Source organism: Falco biarmicus, chromosome 4 (genome assembly GCF_023638135.1).
Source record: "Falco biarmicus isolate bFalBia1 chromosome 4, bFalBia1.pri, whole genome shotgun sequence".
In the NCBI taxonomy this organism is placed as follows: domain Eukaryota; kingdom Metazoa; phylum Chordata; class Aves; order Falconiformes; family Falconidae; genus Falco; species Falco biarmicus.
Window position 1 is genome coordinate 97,367,276 of NC_079291.1, and position 22,625 is coordinate 97,389,900.

The window sequence follows — 22,625 nt, forward strand, 5'->3', positions numbered from 1 at the left end:
TTTACATGCTCGTAAGGGGTTTTTTCTCCTCCTAAATGTCTTTATCGGAACAGCTTTTCATGTTCCAGTAGACATTTGGTTGAAGACAGTTAATTTGTTTTCTTTTCCAGAGGAGATTTTCCATTAATCATTCTAAGAAGGCAGACTGATTGCTCCGTTACGTTAAGGTCAGCATAGGCTTGCTAACATCATCCGCACAGTGCTTTTGAGCGTCGGAGATTTTTGGTTTAGGGCCGGCACTGAGTGAAAGATCATTTGTTTCCTGGTAGACGTGAGCGGCCGGGGTGGGTGCTGGGGGAGAGGTGCCATCGCGCCGTACTGCAGGCAGCAAGGCATCCTCGATGCAGGGAGCGCCTTCCTTGGAGCAGCCTCTCTGCTCCCTGACTGGGAGCTGTCTGTGCACATTTGTAACTGCGTACGAGTTACGCGGCGCACTCTGAAGCTGCCTTCCAGCTTCGTTGAAGAGCCTTTAGCTAATTGGAGCTCCAGTCTTGTGGGTCGTCAGGAAGGAGAGCCTGAAGGTGCTGGTGTTCCCGGTGAACCCCAGCCCATGGGGCTGCCAGCTGAGCCTGGGGGTGCAAGGAGCGTGGGAAGGGCCGGGATGTCCCAGGGCATGCAGATGTGCGGGTGACCCCCCAGCCTGCCGGGGCACGGCTGCCGTGGGGCCAAGCCCCCCGCTGCCGGGGGCTTTGCTTCCTCCCTCCAGGCTGCGCAAAGGGCCTTTGCCCAAAGGAACCCACGGTGCGCACAGGGGTGAGCCAACGGCCCCTGTGCGGACAATGATGAATTGTCTGATTTCCAGCAGCGCCTTCAATCCCTCTTTTCCTTTACTTCCCCTGCAATGCAGCCCCACACAATCGCGGCCGTTGCCCGCGCCAGCCAGCAGTGCATGTGAGATTAGCTGTCCCAGGTCACTTCATTTCTCTTGATCTGCAGCTCTTTCCTTTCTCAGTGCTCCTTTAAACCTCGCCCTGGATGTATGATATCAGCATTCAAAAATGCTTAGCAGGACTCGGGCAGGCAGTGCCTTGCCTCCAATGTGTAACCCCAGGAGTGATGCCGGGGAGCTGCTCCCTCCTGTGCTCAGGACCAAGATACCCAGGCAGCCTCTAGCTGTTTTTTTGGAATTTGCAGGCTATAAAAGAGCCAGCTAAGGTTTATGGAGTCCCGCTTCATGACAGCTTTCCATTCAATCTGGTAACAAGTGTAACTAAAGCATTCCATAGCATGCATTACTGTATTGCATCTTATTGAGCAACTTTGCATCCAGTTATACCATCGCTGCCTTGCACTAACAGGGCCCTGGAACTAGGACAGGAAAATAGCAGCACATTGTGTGGATATTGTGCTTTACTAAGCTGCTTTATATAGAAACTCAGATTTTAACATGTCAACTTCATTTCTTTTTTGAAAACTGGAAATAAGCAGAGAATATTTTATAGGTTAAAAAAAAGTATTTGAGAACAAGCATCCATACAGAAGTGGTTTTGTGTGTGTGTGTGCCTTTATATGTTTTTATGCAGAAGCTCTTTCATTTAGGAAAACTGACGTCTGCAAAATCCTGCAGAGCAGCAGGGTTTTTTGGGTTTTATTTGACAGTTCACAGCAAGCGCTGTGCACTTTGCTGAGCTGTATCTACAGCAAAGGGAAAGAGGCCCCTGCACCCAGAGCAGCCTGACGGTGCACCCAGGACCCCGTGACGAGCTCCAGCTCTTGCTGCATCTTTCAGCTCAGGGATGCACATAGCCAGGACAGGCTTTACTTGTTACCTGGAAGGTGGTGTTTTCTGCAGATGCATAATGCGGTCCCCGAGGATGGGGACTGTCCTGTCTTGGAGAGGAAAGGAAGCACCGCTGGGGCTGTCAGCCTGCGGACATACAGGTTTAAGTGTGGGTTGTCCCTGGTTTGAGGGCGTTGTGGATGAGAGAAGTTAGAGGTGCTGCTGGGGCTGTCAGCGGGCTTCCTTCCTGGACCACTGTAAACGTGGGCTACCACGGCGCCCCAGCTCCCCACCGCTGATAAACACCTGTTTCCACACAGGTCTCCCTCACAGCGTTCTCTGCCCACTGCCCTCCATCCAACCCTGACCAGCATGTGGCTTGAGGGGTTTGTCCTCCTCAGAGCAGGTGTAGCAGCGTGTGGCTGGGCTTTATTCAGAGGTGATCAGCATGTGGGCTGACAGAGGCATTTGCTCACAGCAAACCCCAGGGTGCTGAGGCCGGGGCATCCCCGGCTGTAGGAGCTGAGCCATCACTGCAGTAGCTCTTTCAATGAGATCCTCCCCAGGGGAGGAAGTTCAGGGAGTTATCGGCATGTCCTGCCTGTGGCCCATCACCTCTGCCAGGGATGTGAATATGTGGCTCTTGGCTAGGCAGAGACTTTGGCATCTGGCTAGCGGAGTACAGCACCCTGGCGTACGGCTTGGGAACACCTGACTAAGTACAAGACATCCTATCCCCAGCAGCAGAGCTGTTCCTCCGGTAAAGGAGCAGTACGGTCTGCAGATCCTTTCTGGCTGTGTACCTGCTGTGGGAACCCTTTGCTTGTGTGATGAAAGTGTAGGGATTGCCTGCAAAGCCGCGTACGCAAACCTGTTAACTGGTTTTGTGCAGCACCGAGCGCGCAGAGTGTTAGAGATGATCTTCTCGAGGAATGTTTATTTAGTGGGGACCTTGGCCCCGCTGACACAAAAGATGTTGATCCTCCTTTTCCTCCCTGAAAAGGAATAAAAATTATTTTGGGTTAAGAGTAGAGAGAAATTTGCCGCGAGGAGCGTGCAGGATGGGTTGTGCCTATTTGGCGAGCGGGGAGTTTGTGCAGTCCCAGCAGCACAGGCAGAAAGCGTACCCCCAAGGGGTCCCGCGCCTGCCGCCCATTAACACCCGCGGCACCGACCTGCCGAGCCCCGTCAGGTCCAACTTCAAGCCAATTAATGGTGAGGTGCCAGCCTGAGTGCACCCTGTTGCTGCGATCCCCAAACAGTGGGTGATCTCAGGTACCATATGTACTGCAAAAAGCGTGCGGCACTTCTATGTGCCTGGGTCTGCGCTTCAGCTTTCATCCTGAATTTCCTTCCCGGTTTGAAGGCAGAGCACTTATGCGAATCAAAGTGGGTTTTTTTGTGGTTTATTTTTGGGAAGGGAAGGGCTGGGGGGGGGGGGGGGGGAAGGATAATGTAATTCCGATGCCATTTGCATCCTAGACAGATGATGAGTCGCTCTGGCTAGCAGCTTAACCCTATTAGGCAACCCTGGTACCGTGACTATATTAAATAATAATACAAATTATTTTAATATCGAGCCCCTTTGACTTCGTAACTTCCTTGTATAGCTACGTTGTCAATGTGAAGGAAATTTCCTAGTGAAGAAATACAGAACAGAGTAAAAGCGCTGGGGTGGATGTTGAAGAATACACTGTCTGTACTTGCAGTGATAAGTGTTATAGTGAGACAAAAAATCCCAGGAAAAAAACAGTGCAGCTGTTTATTTCAGTAATAGCTCAGTGCAAGTGTGACCTGGGAGACTTCAGGCAGATTTCTGAGGCTTTGATAGAATAAATTCATACATTTTATTTTTTAAAAAAGACCCTGGATTTTCAGGGGATTTTTATTAAATTGTTAGCACTTTACTAGATCTCTAGAATTTAATGTAGGGTTTAATGGAGAGGTTTAATTCAGAAGATGAGAGCCCTGCCAAGCACGGCTGATGGAGGGTTCACTCGCAAGGGTGAGGTGCAAGCACCGGGTCCGGAGCTTGGCAAAAAGCTCACCTATCCCCAATGCTTCCGATTTGTGCACTCTGCTTCCAAACATACCAAGCCGAAAACCTGAAGAGAAGTTAACTTAGCACACTGCAATCTGTTAACTGAAACATAGATGTGTTTTCTGAAAGAGAAGATACTTTCTGAGGTGTGTGAATTTGGGGAGGGGGGGAATCACCTTTCTAATAGTAAACCGAGGGCTGCCTGGAGCCCCCTTGGTGTTTGCTGTTGCGTGCTCCTTGCCGCTACACCCAAAGACCTACTTTTTATGTCGACTTTTGCATGCCTAACAAGACTATACACACTTAAAGAATTACGTGCAGTAGAAAAGCTACCTAATGATCAGGCAGCATTATTATTTGGCGTGCAGCAGCGGAGCAGGACGATAACTATTTATTTACTCTTTGCGGATAATGTTCTCTTATATTCTAGTCTTTGGCAATAGCGAGAGAGCATCTGATATATACAATATTGGTGTGTATCCAATTGTTTGTGAACATCCCAAGTTTTGAAACATGGTTGTGAGAGAGGAATATAAGCTTAAGCTTGAAAGGCTAGAAAGCAGAAAGCCTGCACGTAAATGCTATTATGCACTTAATGAGGCAGGGTTTTAAAAAAAATCAGCCACACAAGTTGGTTTTATCAAAGAAAATGTATAAATAACAACCAGTGATTCAAACCGCCTCACAAAGGGAAAAGCAGGGACGGGAAGCTAGCACTTCACTTGTGGCATTCAGATAATAGTATTTACTACACTAATCTTTTGGGCTTAGCAATTGACAATCGATATATTATTATCAACAAGCGTTAATGCAAACAAAAAGCTTCCATTTCTTTTTTAACTGTGTTCCCCTAAGTCCTTTAAATTTAATTAAAACCGGACAGCTCTCCCTCTAGTACAAATTAGAGTTAAAATCATATTAAATATTTGTTCTACGGGAAAACAAAAGTGTCAGCTTGTGCTACCAGGTTTGGCTGCTTCTTTTTTGCTTCTTTTTTTTTTTTTTTTTTACACACAGAGGGGGGGAAAAAAATACCAGCTACTCAAAGTTAAAATAAAGTCTCTCTCCCTCCCTCCCCGTCTCCCAAGACTACTGTCTATAACATGTTGTTCCTTATAGAAAGTGGGATATGGTGGCATTTGCTTGATTAACTTGCTCGACAAAAGTGACAGCTGCTGTGGGTGCATGTAGCTAAGCTGCACAGCGCAGTTCCGCCTTTGTACATCTGTCAGCAAAAAAGGAGGAATAAAGAGTGAAAAGAGACAAATTGGTCCCAAAAGGCAATCCATTCAACTCAGGAGGTTTGCTCTATTCAAGCACTCACTGGGAATCTCAAGTGCTAGGTAGCTTATTCAATTTCATTCATTCTTTAGAATGAGCCCACAAGTGTTTAATTTCTTATTCTGTTGAATAAAAAGGGGGAGCTTTTTTTTTTTATTGGAAGCATTAATTGTAAGACTAGCTGATCAATGCCTATGATATTAACTCATTACTTATTTTCTGGTTAGCTGTGTGCTTTTAGATCCACAGCCACTAAACTTCGTTTCTATAACGTGGGCAATGCCACACCAATTTCTCCGCTTCTGGAAAATCTGAGCACTCACAGAGATGCAATACTCAGTCTCCTGAGCCCTGGCTCCTGCCCGGCTTGGGGGAACGGACCAAATCCTTGGCAGGTGTAAATCGAAAGAGTCACTGGGTTGTTATTGATGCCACCCGTGGCCGCGGCCAGGACGTGAGGGAGCCAGATGCTCTTTGCCTGTGGGGCTGAGCCCCTGACGCCACTGCAGGTTTGGCCCTCTGTGCTGGAGGAGGTTTTGGAGCTGGGAATGCTGAGCTGCCGGTGGATGGCTCTGCTGGGCCCCCAGCGAGCAGCAGGGGAGGGGGAGCCCGTAAGCAGGGCACAATGGAGTGGTACCCGGTGCAGAGGATGGATTTTGTTGTGTAGTGGGAAGAAGAGTTGATGAACGCATGGGATGGGGATTGCTGCGTGGGCAGGTCTCCGCTTGCCATCCAGGGAACGTATGCTTGCAGGGGAGAGATACGCCTCCTTCTCCGTTGCGTGGCAGAAGGTCTGTCCCTGTCTCCTTATCGACACTGAGGAGTGGAGCTATGTGTGCGCCTGAGGGACTGTGGCTTCGCCCACCTCGGCTGTGTCACATCCTCCTCTGGGGCCACCACCATGCGCCTTAAGAGTTTCAGCCACTCTTATGTCACCAAGGCCTTGTCCCTGCTCTTCCCACACTCTCCTGGCTGTGGGGCAGCCTGGGGGTGGCACATCTTCTGCAGCAAGAAAAAACCTGGGTTTCCAAAGCACAGACTGAGAAATGGCCAGGGCTCAGCTCTGGCAGCCCCACCAAGACCTCACTAGTGCTGGTGGGGAGCAGGGCAAGAGGCACGCCTGGTCCCACCACTGCTCTCATCCGCATCCAGCATCCCGGCTGAGGTGGCCTTCAGAGGAGGCTCAAAACGGGGATTGTGTGGATGCCATCTATGTTCAGGCTTGCTGGGAAATCGCTCTTTCTTTTTTTTTCTTTTTTTTTTTTTTCTGAAAGAGAAGAGTAGGAAACTGCAGTAGCCATGAGGCTCTACGCTTCACGCTTACTGTCTTTACCAAGTTCTGTAATTGCAATGACTGCCTCAATCAACAGCGAAAGAAACATTGAGGGAAGGTAGAGAGGGATGCTTTGGTGACAACAGAAGATTGCAGGCAGAAGAACGATCCTTCCATGACTGCCATCGAGCAGCCTGAGCTTCGGTTGCAGGCCTGCAGCCAGCCTCGCGTGCAAACCTGGCTGCATGTGCATACCGGGTGCGCTGTGAGCCAACACGGGAGCACGGTCCCTTGGGCAGGCGGCGTGCACCAGGAGAGCTCCTGCTCCCACTCACCGAGCAAGTCTTCATGCAACGCTGGCAGCTGTGTGTGTAGAGCTGGTCCCCAGAAAGCTCCTGAGCTGCTGCGGCTGCATCCCCATCCCCACCTTCCCTGCCGAGGCAGCACCTGCCAAGCGGAGGTGGCTGCTGTGAACGTGTGTGACAACACCAGATACCGAATTTGATCTCAGAGCTGCCCAGGATGGGGATGGACACAGCTCTGTCAGCTGTCAGGTACTGTCAGCAGTTGTAAATCGGCACAGCCCCACTGTTGCTTCTACCAGCTGAGCTCCTGGCCCACTGGACGGGGACATGAACACCAGATACAAAGAGCTGGTAATTTTTTTTTTTACTTTCCTGGCTGATTGAGTCACTTTTGAGAGAGGGCTGTTGCGTGAAAGCAGGTTCAGTTTTCCTTTGGGAAATAAGACTCGCATTCAGCTCGCTTCCCTCTCCCTTCCCACCCCTGTGGTCCCCTCGCTCCTTGCTGGCCAGCGCAGGGATGCTGCAGAGGCCGCTGCCTGACATCCAGTCCCTCACCTTTGAAACACCTTGGATTCAAGGGTTCGTTTCAAAGCTGCCTGTCAGCATTTTGAAACAAGTCCGTGTCCGGGACAAAGAGAAGGGAGCCAGCCAGCGTTCAGAGCCTCCTTGTGCAGTGTATGTCACAGTTTTAAATAGATTTGCACTGCTTGGATTGGTTCTGGTTGGAAAGCGAGTACTGAAATGAGAGGTCATAGGGGAGAGTTACTATGGTAATTGAGTAGTATCACCAGTAGTTTTGCTCTTATGAGCATTAAAGCACATAATAATAGACAAACAACAGTGGTTAAAGCAAGCAGGTAGGATTACTATGTTCTTTTGTCAGAAGTATATAATGTCTTGTAGTCAGTTTTAAAGACTTCTCAACCCCCAAATCCACCCAGCAGTCACCTGCTGAGTAATTTTGTATGCCTAATCTCCAGCCCTTAACTACAAGCTTTCTGCTAATTTGAGGCAAATGGGTATTTTTGACACTAAATAGGGCAGTAAAGAATCCCTGACCTAGAAAAACTCCATTCCAAGGCACTGAGAGCAGAAAAATATTCTTTCAGCATCCTTGTGAGACCTTTGGAATGACATAAAATAGCTTTGACTAAACTGTGCTGCAGCCTTCGATTAATGGTTTGCAGAAACTTGCTGAACATCCCTACTACAACTTCCCCCATAAAACTTGTCACTTCAGATTGCCATCAGCCACCACAACAATAATCATTTCATGCCTATTGCTAATTGCAAGCACAGCTGAGGCTCAGCGGGGTGCTCTTGCACAGTCCCAGGCCTTTATACCAGCCTCAATCTGTTGTATGGCACTTGTTCACACACAAAAAAACTACCAGTAAAGGCAGAAAGAGGCAGAGTCACAGGTTCCTTGTAATCCCTCTGCTACCCTGCTGACAACCCAGCCCTATAAGCATTCCTGGTTTTGTCCCACTCTTTACAAAAGCTGAAGTGACCTTAAGCTACTAGTATGTAAGCTTTTGAATGAAGAATACAGCTCCTTCAGGTGCCTTAAGAAGCAGTGTTGCATCTGGCTTATGAGATTCTGTTTGCAGCACCCCTGGGGTGAGCTGTGGCTTCCTGTAACATGTAAAATATGAGTGTGAACTCAAGGTTCATGGCAAGGAACAGGAGGTCATGCTTCCATTCAGCTCACACCAAAGAAGACGGGGGGTTGCAGATGTTCCTGGGTATGTGTAATGACACCACCTCCCGGAAAGCACAGGAACCCAGCACAGGGCTTTTTTTTTTTTTTTTTGATAAAATGTGCCACACTCAGTGTGTTACTTGCAGATTTATTCATATCAATTTTTGTGATTTATGTATTCAGAGACAAACTTGCTATTTCAGCAACTTATTGATCATGCTTTTGCATTCAAAAAAAAAAAAAAAGGCGGGGAGGGGGGCACAGTTCAAGGAAGCTTATTGCTTGAGCTGGTTGGAGTGTTGGATGGGCAGCTGTGGAAGCCCACCCCTCGGTGTGCTTCAAGTCCTCTAATGCCTGTCCAGGAGCATCCCAGCCAGCCCGTGGCCCACCTCATCAACCCAGGCTGGCACCCAGCAATGGGGGTCACTACGAAAGGCAGAAGGGGAACAGGAAAACTAACCTGAAAGAGGGATTAAATTCCTGGCTGTGCAAATACGGTACCTCCTTGCTGTTGCTGGGCTCTGATTGCACCCGAAGAGCATCTGTTTGCATTTCATCTGCTGGTAGCCAGGTCACAGCGCACAGCAGGCAGCAGGGGCTGCGGCATGCCTCTGCGGGAACCCCGGGCCCTTCCCTGCTGACGTCCAAGTGGATGTGTGGCATCCCCCAGGATCTACCCTCCACAGCCATTCCTCACCCTGTGCCCCTAGGCTGGGTGTAAATTGTCCTCTGAGCGATGGGCAGGGGTGCCAGCTAGCATCAGTAATGTGTGTGTGCAGTTATATGTGGAGTTGAGGTCTGTGGGCCTGGGAGCATCAGTGAGCTCTACTCATACTTTACAACCAGGTGTGAGGAGTTTTCAGAAAATCTATTTGTGCTAGTTACTTCAGTGTGCCCATGCCACAGCTTCGCTGGCACGGGGGCTCCAGAAATGTGCCTGAAATGTGTTGCAGCCCCATGGCAGGGTCCTGAAGTTCAGTATTTGGGCTGTGCCCTCTGCACCTTGGGTTTGGGGACAAGCTGCTGGAGCCCCGGGGAGCCCTGTATCCCCAGCATGCACCCCGCTGCCCTACAGGGAGTTGCAGACCCAGCCGGGGGGACCGAGGCGGTTGGTGTCCTGGCAGGACCAGACTGCGTTCTTTTGTCTGAAATGATCACGTTTCCATTTCGGAGCATTTGGCTTTGTTGTTGTTTTTTTAATAATATAATCATATGCAAATGTTATCTTCTTTGGTAGGTTAGTCATGAATCAGAGGGCTTGTGCGTCTTATAGCACATCAACACTAGTGATAGCTAAAGGGAACATTTAATTTATGGGCTAACTTATTTTTATGAATATGCAGGGCTTAAATTCAGCAGTTGGTGTGTGCTCTATGAAGTGACGTGACGGTTTTGTGTATCAAGATCAATGAATTAGACTTTGTCTTTTTCTCATAAAGCAGAAAGTCTTTGGAGTAACTTAGCTTTGAGAAAGAGAGCTCCTTTCATGCAGCTGAGCAATACGCCTGGCTGAGCCCTTGTCAGCCAGTGCTCAAGAGGAGAGGGGAACGATTCGGACTCAGCTCGAAGGAGTTTGCATCTCCCCAGAATCTAGCATGTTGGTGTGCCTAGCAGAAATACAGAAAAATGTTTCGTTTTGCTTAATGTGAAGGTCTCGTAGCAGATAAGTCACCCTGCCGCTAAGCTCGGGGCAGAGGTTAGCACTTCTGTTTCAGATCCATGCAGCCGTGTAGGTGTGCGTGGCACGGGACAAGCAGGAGCGGCAGGACCTGCCTCCGCCAGAGACTTCTCATCTCATTTAGAGGTGACATAAACACCCGGCAGATCGTTTTGTGGAAGACGAGAGGCAGCAGTGGGAAGGAGAGGGCGTGCATGTGTAACATACGGTTGCTTCGTTCCTCTGTGGGTTTTGATTTAAAGAGGTGATGGAAGGAGGCGTTTGGGTGACCCGGGCATCCGTGTGCCAGCACAGCCCTGGGTCACAGCTAATGTCACCCGCGAGCATGACTCATTTAAGCATGCTGATTGCAGGAAGTAACATAAACATTGACGATTTTGCTCTGTTTTGCCTGTGTGGGCCCTCTGCATTACAAGGGAACCCAGGCAGATCCCCCAGCGATGGCAGTCACTTTGTGCCACCCCTCCACCCTCCTGCCAGCTGGCTGTCCTGGGTCCTTGTCCCAGCACCCACAGGCACCTGGGGCTCTCCAGGGATATCCAGGGATGCTCTGACCTCTCAGACTAGTCTGAGGGACTGGAAGGTATGAAGACCCCCTAGACCTTCATGTCTCCTATCCTGGTCAAGCCTACAGCAGCTAGCCAGGGTGCTTCACGCACAACTCAACCCCAGTCTGACATCAGGACCTCAAGTGGCAGCTAACAGTATCTGAGCTTGACTGCTGTTACGGAGGGAGCTCCTGCTTGCCTGTCTCAGTTTCATTTGAGCTCTTAGCTCTTGCCAAGTCTCCATCCTGGAGATGAAGGCCCAGCAGGAATCTCTGCCACACAAGTTGCACAAGGTGGAAGCATCAAGCAAAAGATCACCACGTGCCATTTCTTTGGTGAGTCTTCCATGTCTTTTTTTTCCTCCATTTCTTTAGAAGACGTGGTGTAGAAACAGGTGTACAGGAACATCTATTGAAGTGGGAGGGAAAAGCCCTTCCCCATGCAGCATCGCTAACCTCTGCTGTCTGGTGCAAGGTGGCAACTTGCACCTGGTGGAAGGTGGCAACTCCCAGATGCATTACCATACGGCTCAGTAATGTTGTTGCTCCCATGTTTTGTGATGCTGGGCTGCTTTAGCTCGCACTCATTTGTTTGCTTTGGTGAGGCAGTGCTAGCTGGTAGGTGCTCGGGGACAGCAGTGTCTGCTGGCCCCGATGCCACCAGCTAAGCCAGTGACAGCTGATGGTGTCGGAGCCGCACGCGCAGCAGTTCCACCCGCGCTCTGCTCACAGCCAGGCACCGGCCCCTCAGCCGGCGGGGAACAGTGGAGGGTAATGAGTCACCAGCCTCAGGTCTGCGATTACAGAATATTCCGTTGTCTCCGTTCACCTGCTGCACCAGCAGCTTCAGCAGCTAGAGGGAAGGGGGCACGTTCCTGCAGCAGAGACCCCCCGAAGGTGCAGCGAGGGGAGGCAGCGATACCTGCATTAGGCTGGCGTGAGGCTTTAGGCTAGCTGGGAGGCAGCTGCAGCTCAGACTAGCCTGGATGGCACTCGATCAGGATTTTTATAAACGGGTCCTGTGGGGTTTTTGTTAATCTTTAACTGGTTCTAGATTAATTGCCACTGGTACACGGTTTTATCTGTGTGAGTGGAAGGAGAGATGGCGAGAGAAGGGTGTGACTGTGCATACAGAGGCGCGATGGGTTTCTGTATGCAGACCACTTCGTAATCAACCGTTGTGTCGAGCGCCTTGGGGAGGTTCTGTGATTCCTCCCCCCGCCAGAGCCCCTGCTTTTCCTTCTCTTGAGGGCTCACTGCTCATCTGTGTGGCGTCAGACGTGCAATGTCAGCCCTGCGTGAGCAGGGCGCTGATCCACAGCCCACCGGAGACTTCCTGCGCTGCAGGGCTGGCAGGCTGCTGCCACACAGCTGCAAGCCTTTTTTCACAGACAAGCAGTAAAATTTCAGCCCCTGGAGGGGCCCTGTGAGTTCAGCAGCTTGAAAGAAACTCATTTCTTTGCTGCTTTTCCATCTTTCATAATTGTGAGGGTGAAAACAAAGCTTTTTCTGCACAGCCCAGGCAGGTGCCTGTAGGTGCTTACACCAGCCTCCTTACCCGCAGCCAAACTTTGCCCCATATGAGCCTCCCCTCCGCTCGCCATCAGGGAACCAGACTCACCCCATGGCTGTTTATGGTTGAATTTCAAGATGGTAAGTAGCTTGAGTGTGGGTCCGACACGCTTAAAGGCAGGACTGTGCGCTCACTGGGGGCAGGGAAGGGGTTAAAAAACAGACTGGGGCAAATGCACACAGCTGCTGGCAAGGTCCATCAATGGCAAAAGCAGATTACAAAAACCTTGGGGTGTTGCTGGCGGCCATTACCCCTCCTGATAAGTTTGTTGTTGTTATTATTAGAATTTAAAAGCTCATGCATGGAAATTCTGTGTAGAAGAGGGTGCTTGTCTCCCCCTCTGAGCCTGTCATGTCCCATGAACAGGCTGGCTAGTGGGAGAGGCTGGTGCTAACTGGGTGCTGGGGGCAGCCCGCGTTATTCAGGGCACAGCACACAGCCCTGATGTGGGTGCTGGAGAAGTCCTGTCTCTCTTGCAGCAATGGTACACCAGCTCGATGAATGTTGTCTGCACCTGGCTGACAGACCGCATGGACCTGCAACTTCACATTTACCAACTGAAAACTCTCATTAGGATAGTAAAGGTAATCAGCCAACATGTTCTCAATACCATCTTGCGGTCAGAAGGAGCGTGTGTGTGTGCCTGCATGTGCGTGGCGTGTTCTCTCAGGGCAAACTGTCACTACGTTTGTCTTAGGAAAATAAACGAAGCCATTCATTCAAATTCTTAAAAGTTAAGACACTTGTGTGCATGACTTGTAGTGAAGGATACACGGGAACTTGAAATGCTTATAGATGCAAAATACCGGTGTGCAAATAAGAACACAAAGTAACTACTTGGCTGAAACAAGGGAAACTCCGGTGCTATTTGGCCCTCCCTGTACAGCGTCCGCAGCAAAATTAGCCTTTTTGTGGACAAACGTGTTGATCACACCAATGAACCCCGCTGTTAAAAGGGGTTAAATCAAACCAGAAGTTTTTAATGCTGTTTTACTAGGATCATTTAAGCCCAGCTATGGCTTGCGATTGTTGTCAGAATGCAAATGAGAATTGTTCTCCTAGTTAATTGAAGTTGTTTCTTTTACAATGGGTGTGTATAATCAACTCTAAGAGATCACAAAGGTGAGATAACATACCCTGAAAGTAACATTTTTTTCCTTGAGTGCACGTGTATGTGTATATGTGTGTGTGTGCATGTGCCTTGGACTAATGATAATTATTTCAGTGTGAAATCACAGTGGTTTACATGAAATAATAAGATCACAGAAGGGGGTAAATATATTTTTGATCATTTTAGGTTCTATCTAATGCTTTTTGGTCTAGTATTTTATAATGTTTATGGTCTTGAGTGCAGTGAACACATTGAAGGCATGAATAAATTAAAACTGAAATGTATTAAATGTGCTTTTCATAACTGAAAACAACAGGCACAGACAAATTATTTCTACTTGTCAGCTAGCTGAGGAAAGCTTTCTTCCTTGTGCTTTATTTATACCAATATTACAATCAGAAGCAGCTACAACAAATCCAAGGACTTTCTGAAATAGCAGAACAGTAAATAGTTTCCACAGAGCAGAATTAAATGAACTATGAGGCCAGAGTTTTATCTCACAGAGCTGAGAAGTTTTTAAACATAAATTCAAATGAGAGATATTAATCATAATAACAAGGGAAATATAGCTAAGCAGGGAAATACAACTCCAGCTTCAGGATTAGGTGAAGAAAGAGAGATTTAAGAAACACATGCTGTGTGCTTACGTTTATACATCAACAATTTTCTCTGCTATCCTGGACTTAGTTTGTTTAATCCCAATACTGTAGGTAGGATGGTTTAATATGGAGCATTCCGGGAACGTGTAATCACGTCTGCGGTTACGGCCGATAAGCGTTCTGCTGCGTGAAGAAAAATATCTGACATTACAGGCCAGCTGAATGCATTCAGGAGCCAGGGAAGTTAGTTGGAGCAGAGCCCTCATCCGTTGCTTTGATGCCTTTTTAGACCCCAAGCTGCCATATGCAAGGCTCCCCTCAGCAGCCCGCAGTACATGCCTGCTTTGGAGCCTGCATGCAGCCACACAGCCAGCCACCCTGCAAGGGCAGAGCTGTCTGTTGCCCCAGGCACCCTAAAGGGACCTCTGCCACAGCGGTGGCCCATAGGGACACCCCCCACACCCGCTCTGAGCTGCCCGGGTTGATGCAAAATGCCCCCAGGGCTGGGATTTCCCTGGCACGCCAGCCTCTTCCATTGGTGTCCCCAAGCCCCGGGCGCAGGGGCGCAGGCTGACTCCGGCAGCGAAGCTGGGAGCCGGTGCTGCCCTGACCTCTGTGCTGTCTCCTCCTTCTTCCGTGCCTCTCCCCGCTTTAGAAAACGTACCGGGATTTCCGATTGCAAGGCGTGCTGGATTCCACCTTAAACAACAAAACCTACGAGACCATCCGGAACCGGCTGACGGTAGAGGAGGCCACGGCGTCGGTCAGCGAAGGCGGAGGGCTCCAGGGGATCACCATGAAGGACAGCGATGAAGAAGATGAAGAGGATGACTAGGGAAGCTGGCCCGGAGGACCGGCCGGGGTTGCCTGGTATCCGTGCATGTACCTCGTCTGTAACTCAGTTAGCCACATTAGGAATTTTTATGTCAGCTCTAAATGCCCATGAGAAGTTTACCAATACAAATGCCATGTTAGCTGTGTGGTAATAAGATTAGCACCTCTCTTTGATTCATCGGTTTCCTAATTTCATAACTATTTGTTCATAAGCAATATGGAGCACCATTGTTTAATACTGTTAATGGAGAAACTACATAGAAAACATGCTAGGTGTGTCCCTGTTATAATTAAAGTTTAAACAATGCTTCATTAATGTACTGTATATACATTGATGGTAAATTGTTGTGAAGATGAGTGAATCGAGTCCTTTCATTTCTTTGTTTCTCTTCTGTGGATGCCAACTGCTTAAAATTAATAAAAAATCAGCTTTGTTTTTAAAAGAAGAACAAGGCAATTACAAATGATTTTTTGTTCTCTCTGTTCATTTAAAAACCAGAAAACAAACAAACCCAGACAGCCGTTTGAATCATTCTGCATCCTTGTTAATGTACCAGGCTCTTCCCTTCAATATGCAGTTAACTCCATAGAGGCTACATCCCAAAGGATTAGTCATTCTAATTGCCACACCAGATTAATCCTATCATTATGGATATATCATGCCACATTACAAGTCCAAAGCAGTTGTTTTACGTTGACGTTTGCTCCTCTAAATGTTACATTTTTGTTTAAATTTCAAATAACAGTGTATGTACAAAGACAACTTTAATTACAATCTTAGACTATACAAATGTGTTTATAATAATATATTGAATATTTATTTCAGTAGATTGTAACCTTAATTTACAATTCCTCTGTTTCACAATGGTTTTTATATATGTCATGTACATTGCATTTTGACCAGTAACTGCATGTCCATCAGTCCCTCCTCCAGAGCTTTTACTTTCTGTGTAAAATAGTGATCCATCTTGCTTTTTTTGCCTTATACAAGCCGACAGTTGTAAAAGTGTGAGAACTGTGGCTTCTCAATAAATAACTATTCAGATGTCCTAAGAATAAATTATGGAGTCTTTTTATGTCTGCCTTAGAAAAAAAAAAAAAAAATACAAGCTGAGATGTAAGAGCCCCCACCTCTCAGAATAAAGGCATTTTCTTTTCTCATGGGTGTTTTTACAGTTTATTAATTAAGAAGATGGTTTTCTCATTTACTCCCCAAGGTCAGGATGGGACCACACGGTCTGTTCCCCAGGTACAAGGGCATTTCTGCTGTCACCTCCACAGCTTCCACTGCTATCTGCACGCTACATCCTATGATTTGCCTCTGGACATCTCATTGATGGTCCCCTCTGGTACAGCCCTGTTGTTACATGGTCATCAGCCTTGCCCAACACTTACCTGCCACCAGGGGTTTTCTGAGAGGTTTTGCAGTCACTCCATCCCACCAGCCAATTCAAACCAGAAATTACTTCTGTTAGCCCAGGGTTCAGTCATTTCAGAGAGGAGCAGAAGAGTTGATGTCCTTCACTCCCGAGCACAGCAACCTCTTGCCACCCTGAGGAAGGAGGACAAATGTTCAGCACCCACAAACGCAAGATGGCCAAACGTTGGAAAAACATCCTGCCTGGCTGAACCTTTCTGACATAAAGAACTTTTAAACCAAACCATCTTCCAGTGCCCAAGAGCCATGAGACTCCCTGGACACGTGGGAGGCAGCAGGGAACTCTGGAACAGCCTGTGAAGTGGTTATTGAGTCCCAAATGGGGCTGGGATAATTATTGAGCCTGGAGCACACTCACCTGCAATGCTGGATTTTTGGGTCCCTTCCCACTGTGGCAGAATTTAGCACCTGGCTCTGCAGCCTCATCTGGATGGCCATACCCTACACATTCAACATCCACCTACCTGTGGTGACCTGTGTCCACCATCCCCTTTGGAACAGGGACAAAAGCAGGGTCTTTAGGAGTGGGTGGTAGGCGTGCACATTTAGCACCATTTACATGTTGACAAACCATCTGATCCACTAGGATAGACAAGCTTTGAACCCCGACTGTAGGCCAGCAGATCGCTTCTTGGGTTCTGTCTTGCTCCGTGACACTGGTAGAGGGAAGTATTGCCAAGAAAAGCCACCTCTGAGGATTTGGGCAGGAATGTGGCTTTGTGCACTGACACAGGCCACTCTTCCCCCTTCTTACCCACACTCCAGCTGTGCAACTACTCGGTCCTCAGTCCCCAGAGGAACAGAGGTAGAAGTTGAGAGTCATATTGGGTCTAACTAAACCAGTTCAGGTGCCTCTGCAGGTCCATCACTGGGATGCATACAAAAACCATCCATACGTTGATGCTCTGCGTGGAGCCTTCAGTCACACCCTGAGGGCCACAAAGGACTTGCCTGACAAAACAAGTCTCACAAGGCACAAAGCAATAAACAGACTGCAAGCCTTACCTCGTCCCTTCTTTCTGGGTGGCTGAGATCCACTTGAGACCCATACACGTACTGAGGCACACGTGTGCTCATGCCCTCTTCACACTCTCCCTCAGCTGCCCCAAACATTTATATGAAGGGCAACAGGTCACAGAGGAGGCACTGGGAAAACCCTACCTGGGGTGATCACCAGGTTGGTAGCAAAGAGCACTGAAGAAGACCCAAATTTGTAGCTCTGCTCCCAGTCAGGCAGAGCAGAGCTGGAGAAACAGCTTGATTCTGCTCTAGAAATGGCTCCCTCTTTTTTTTTTTTTTTTAACATGAAATACTTATTGGGTAAAAACACAGCCCACTTCCACCTGCCACCTTTCAAAATAGTGAGCCCTGCTCAGTTTTTTGAATGAAAGTGTGGGCGCAGCCTTCAGGAGATGATCCTTGGCTGTGCATCACTAACACACATCGGTGCCTCCCTGAAAGGGCGGTGATGGACACCCTCGTCTGGGTTTCTCTGTCATTAGCAATAACCCTATAGCCTGTGACAGCTTTTTGCGTGTCCTCAAACCCCAATAAAGCACCTCGTAGACTCCACAACAAACCTGAGGATACGTTGGGCTTGACCACACATTCAAACCAGGGAATTATTAGCCAGCTAACTTCTTTTAAGGAGCTTGGACCCAAATGATGAGCTTCAAGTTATACTTCAGCGTGAGCTGGGAAAAAAACTCATATATGAGCAGTGCTGCAAAGCAAGATTTAACCTCCTGCTCCAGAGCCTGCAGCTGAGCAAAGGAGCATGTAGTACCCTAATCCCCGCTGCCTTTAACCCTGCACATTGCTCCCTGGGTGCTGGCAGCCCGATCCTGTCCTGTACGGCTGCTGCACCACGGTACCAGGAGCGGGAAGTGCCACCTTGGGTTAATCCTGCAGAAATGCTGAATCCGAAACAGTTTGGTTTTTCTCTAAAAAAACCTCAATCCGGGTTTAAAGCCCTCCTGGCTGCAGACTACACTTTGGACAGGACTCAGGCTCCTACAGAGCAAAAGCTACACCTCGTCCAGCATCTAAAAGGGCTTGCTGATGGTTGGGAGCGCTCTGGCAAACCCAGCCAAGAAATGCAAAGGTCTGCTGCTGGTTTCACTTCAACCCATTGCTGCGATGGAACGAGCTCCAACAGTCAAAGGACTTTCTGCCAGTACAACTGCACCTAGATGAAGAATCTGCCAGTACAGTTATGTCAATCAGTTTTGGGGAAGGAAGAAAATTTCTTTCTTCTGCCAGCAAAATTTTAAATGATAGATCAGGCCAAAACTTCTCTCCTATTTACAGGGAAGTCCAGCGAAAATATCCTTTTTTTGACAGACTTACTTAAAGCATGTGGCATGGAGACTGAAAATGCTATCAACTATTTGACTGACAAGTGTCAGCAGCTGTTCATCCAATTTGTTTTATATTTCAGCAACTAACAGATTCTTTCCCCTCTGCTGTAATGCACGTCTGCCGGCCCATAGGCATCTTAGAAATTGCTTTTCTGCCTCTCTAGTGACCAAAACGTCAAAAATATTAGAAGACAATTTGTGTTCAGAAGCATAAACAGGCACGCAGCAAAGCAAAGATGATTTCGTCAATGTTCACACTGTGTTCTTTTTTAAAAAGTCACAGCAAACCTAAGGCAAAAATCTTAAGCTTTAAAAGAAAAAGCTAAAGCAAACAGAGCACTCGATAAATCAGCACAGGTTAAACTATCAGCTACCAAGGGAAAAAGCAGTTGTCTGATGGCCAACCAAAACACAGCTGAGCCGTGTTTCAACCTCTGCACTTCATGAAGTTCACGACTCTGTGCTACCACCAGTGTCACCGTTTGTTCAAAAACCTGCTCCGTGGTGTCACAATTCAACAGAGCCACCACTGTGTCCAGCTAGGAGAGTCCCTGAAGTCATTCGCAAAACTCAGCCTTCTTCATCTTAGGTCTAGCAATGCTTTGATCTCTGGCTGCATATAATTTAAGTTACAATTATTGCAGTTGCCACCAATTCTGAACTTGCTGGACTAAAAAGCCCCCATGACACCTCCCTCCGGTGAGCTGAATTCAGTGGTATTTCCTTTATACAAGCACGTTTAGGCTCTTGAGCTAAACCTGAAGTGATATTTTCCTCAGCCTTTCTAAAAGATACATATTCCATTTCAAGTTGTAAATCTGCATTTGTTGTAACTATGCAAAATATGGGAGAAAAAAAGTGCAGAGATTATATGCAATCTGCCAGCAGAGTTGTGTGCCATGAGGAAAATGCCTCACAGGTCAAAACAAAGAAAAACACTGAGCAACAAATTAGTTGCAGGCAGTAGCTAATATGGAGATCAAAAGATTAAAATCAACATGCAACGATGAAATCACTGGAATAATAGGAGCATTTAAGAAGATTAAGTCAATAACAGAGTCCAGTAGTACAAAAATAAGATTTTGATTATACTGTAAAATTTTATATTGAGAGAGCAAAAGCAATTACAACCACGACATACTTCGCTCTCCCCGCCTTAGACCATCTTGGCTCATTTCCTATGCAAGGAATACAGTTGTTGAAATAAACAGAAATGTTATGACTTAAGTGCTCCATTCAAAAACAAACCAGGTGGTCAGATCAGATTGGGGACTGTCAAGATGGGGGTCTGTAAAAGGAGGACTTGTTGCAGATCCCGGAGGATACGACAGCTGGGTGGGAACAAAGGCCACACCGTTTAGGACTACTTTCGGCAGAGCGAGCTCCACAAGCAGCTGATCTCGGGGGGTGTCCCAGGCTGTCAGCTGGAGAGGAGAAGCATGCACTGGAAGGAGGAGAGAAGTAGCTCAAAGGCTTGACGTGAACGTGGTGGTGAACTGGTAACAGGGAAGGGGTTTTTCTATCCAGCTAAACCAGCAACAATTGCAGGTTTGGTTTTGTGATGTACATCAGAGGCAGAACACACGACAGCCTCCAAGCCCACCTGCACCCTCACATAAGGGACAAGAACATGTCCCATAGCCATGCTCACCAGTGCTGGGGCTCATCCAGTAGCACAGCCAAATGGGGACGGGGAGGATGACAAGCCAAGGGGCAGCTAATGCTCGCTGTGACACATCCACCCTTGGTTAACCCAGGTGTGTAAGCAGGAAGAGATGAGCCCTCCCTCCAACACATACTGGCCCTGGCCGTGGGTCACCAGCCTCATCCACGGACCACACAGCCAAAGGCCTATAGCTCCCAAGGGAGAAACGGTTACCCTGGTGGGGATCTCCTCACCCAAGCAGGGTCAGAGCCCCTGGCGGGTCCTGCAACGCTCTGCGTTATGTGAGGAAGAGCCTAAGCAGCTCCCCTGCTCCTCAGAGCTGATGACTCACCTGGGCTTTTCTCTAAATTGGTTTTTCAGCATCACTAACTCCAGCCCCACCCCCGCCCCCACCCCAAAATCACAAGCTAGGCTCATAATTAAATCAAATAAATAAATTATCAGCTATTTTTATAAATTTGTGGGTGTTCTTGAACATTCAGGGAATACTTGGGTCGTGCATTGAAGTTTTTTCCTGCAATAACAAGGTCTGGATTTTTAGTTCAGGCTCTGATTGTTGGGGGGATTTTTAGTAGTTCTTCCAGATTATGTCTTCTGGGGTGAAATCAGCACTTTACTTGTGCCCAAGTGGCACAGCATCAGTTTCACCAGCCCGTCTGGGAGCCCTGCCAGGCTCCCTCTGACTTAGCCGCCACCACCAGGGACAGGGATGCTGCACCCCAGCCAGTCCCACATGTGCCATCCGCTGTCACCGCGGTACCTTGCAGCCCGTGGAGTCCTGCTCTGCAGCGGATGGGGACATCCACGACAACAGTTCGAACAAGGGCTGATACAAATCCCAACCAATGTAACATGTGGCATAGCCAGAAAGACTGGTGAACACTGAGTAAGGAATGAGCTGCAAAAAGGTGGTGGAAAGATTGGCTTTGGAAAGATTCTTACTCTGTTCAATTTTTTTCATTGAAAAAACAAGTAATTTTGAAAATGAGATGGTTTTCTACCTCATTAAGGGGAGAATAATTCAAAACACGTGGAGTTTGTCCCACTTATTTTTTTTGGCCATCCTTCTTTCAAGCAAAAAAGGGAAGGAATAGGAACACAAAACTGAAGTGGGCTTCTACCCATTTTCACTGTTTTTTGCTCCTTTTTCTGAAACGTTCTCAGTAGGAAAGTGAGAACAAGGCCATCCCCCCATTATATTCTCCTTCTCTACTTCCTCCCACCTTTTCTCCTAAATAGAAAATAAGGGGAAAAAAAACCACAAAACCAGAAAAATTTAAAAGCTCCCACTCTTTCAAAACAAAAAAGTACAACATTTCAAAACATTAGGAAGGGACATCTTTCAGTCTCAGCTTTCAGCAATGAAATGCAGCATTGCTCCATTACTGCAACATGAGGAATACTATTTCCGACAATAAAGACGGAGAACAGCAGCTCACCCCTTCAACAATTTCTTGCTTGCCTTACCAGTCGGGTTGACTTTGGACATGATGTGCATTCTGCCAACTCCTCAACCGCCTCCTGGGCCAGACGGGTCTCACACCAGGAACTAGATTCCACCAATGATGTCTCTCTCCACTCCTTACAGGCAGGCAGTGTTTTTGGGGCATAAAGCCTGGCTGGGATCACGCCGTTAGTTACCATTCCTGTTGACAGGCAAACTAGAATAGGCTCTGGCTCACTTTCTTCGAGCTGCGGAAGGAGGAATGAGCAGGGAAAAGAGTTCATTCAATTGCTTCTGTTTGGCAGCTCTGCAGGACTCTCCGCGTAGACAGAAAGAGATGTGGCAAGTAAGGAGCTGCCATTTTTAGAATTACATAAGCCACTTTGAAACCTAGCCCCACGGCAGAGCAACTGGCAGGGCACCGTGGCAGGAGCTGCACAAAGTGCCTCTATGGCAATCAGATACCAGCTCTTAAAATTAGACTTATGTTAAAAATGCTGCTGTTACCCCTGCCATCACTAACGAAGTTGACCAGTACAGCCATGTGAGTACTCTGGGCCACTATGCTTCCAAAGGGCCACTAACTGCATTTGCTCTGGGACCTGTGCAGTGCTCCAAAACATCGCTCCCTGGTAGTGTTGCATTCTGAAAAAAAAAAACAAAAAAAAAAAAACCAAAAAAAAAAAACCCCAACTTAAATAAATTAAAATTATCTACCTACATATACACAGTAATGTGTGCATAACTCAGTGATGGGGTTGAAAAAACAGCCTGGAGGGAACCAACCCCTCTGCTCCAGCCAAGGTGGCCGCACCATGCACTCCCCTGCCCCACGTGCAGCTGTGGCAGCCTCCGCTGGGTGACACAGCAGCAGGGTCACCCCCCGACCCTGAAGGCACTGCAGGACAAGGAGTGCCCGTGGGGGCTGAGGCATTGGTACCGCTCCCGTTATACGCGGTACCACGGTGTCAAAGGGGTAACGGGAAGCAGCCAGATGGGTAACGACCCCCTCTTCACCCCAGCCCCAAACTTTGCGATCCCGATTTCCCCATT

General features: G+C 48.0%; 2 protein-coding genes across 21 annotated transcripts in view; one reads left to right on the top strand and one right to left on the bottom strand.

The window, feature by feature from the left end:
• Positions 1-15,825, top strand: part of CADPS (calcium dependent secretion activator) — a 220,843-nt gene extending 205,018 nt beyond the window's left edge. For all 16 annotated transcript variants that reach the window (XM_056335290.1, XM_056335291.1, XM_056335294.1 and 13 more), the window contains 2 exons: positions 12,600-12,704; positions 14,486-15,825. In XM_056335290.1, coding sequence (XP_056191265.1) covers positions 12,600-12,704; positions 14,486-14,665 — 285 coding nt within the window. In that variant the 3' untranslated portion in view covers positions 14,666-15,825. The remainder of the gene's footprint in view (positions 1-12,599; positions 12,705-14,485) is intronic.
• An 18-nt stretch (positions 15,826-15,843) lies between these two features.
• The window catches only part of CEP15 (centrosomal protein 15), a 34,373-nt gene continuing 27,591 nt past the window's right edge, over positions 15,844-22,625 (bottom strand). For all 5 annotated transcript variants that reach the window (XM_056335308.1, XM_056335304.1, XM_056335306.1 and 2 more), the window contains 2 exons: positions 21,596-21,820; positions 15,844-16,216 (listed from right to left, as the gene is read on the bottom strand). In XM_056335308.1, the coding sequence (XP_056191283.1) occupies positions 16,157-16,216; positions 21,596-21,820 (285 nt within the window). In that variant the 3' untranslated portion in view covers positions 15,844-16,156. The remainder of the gene's footprint in view (positions 16,217-21,595; positions 21,821-22,625) is intronic.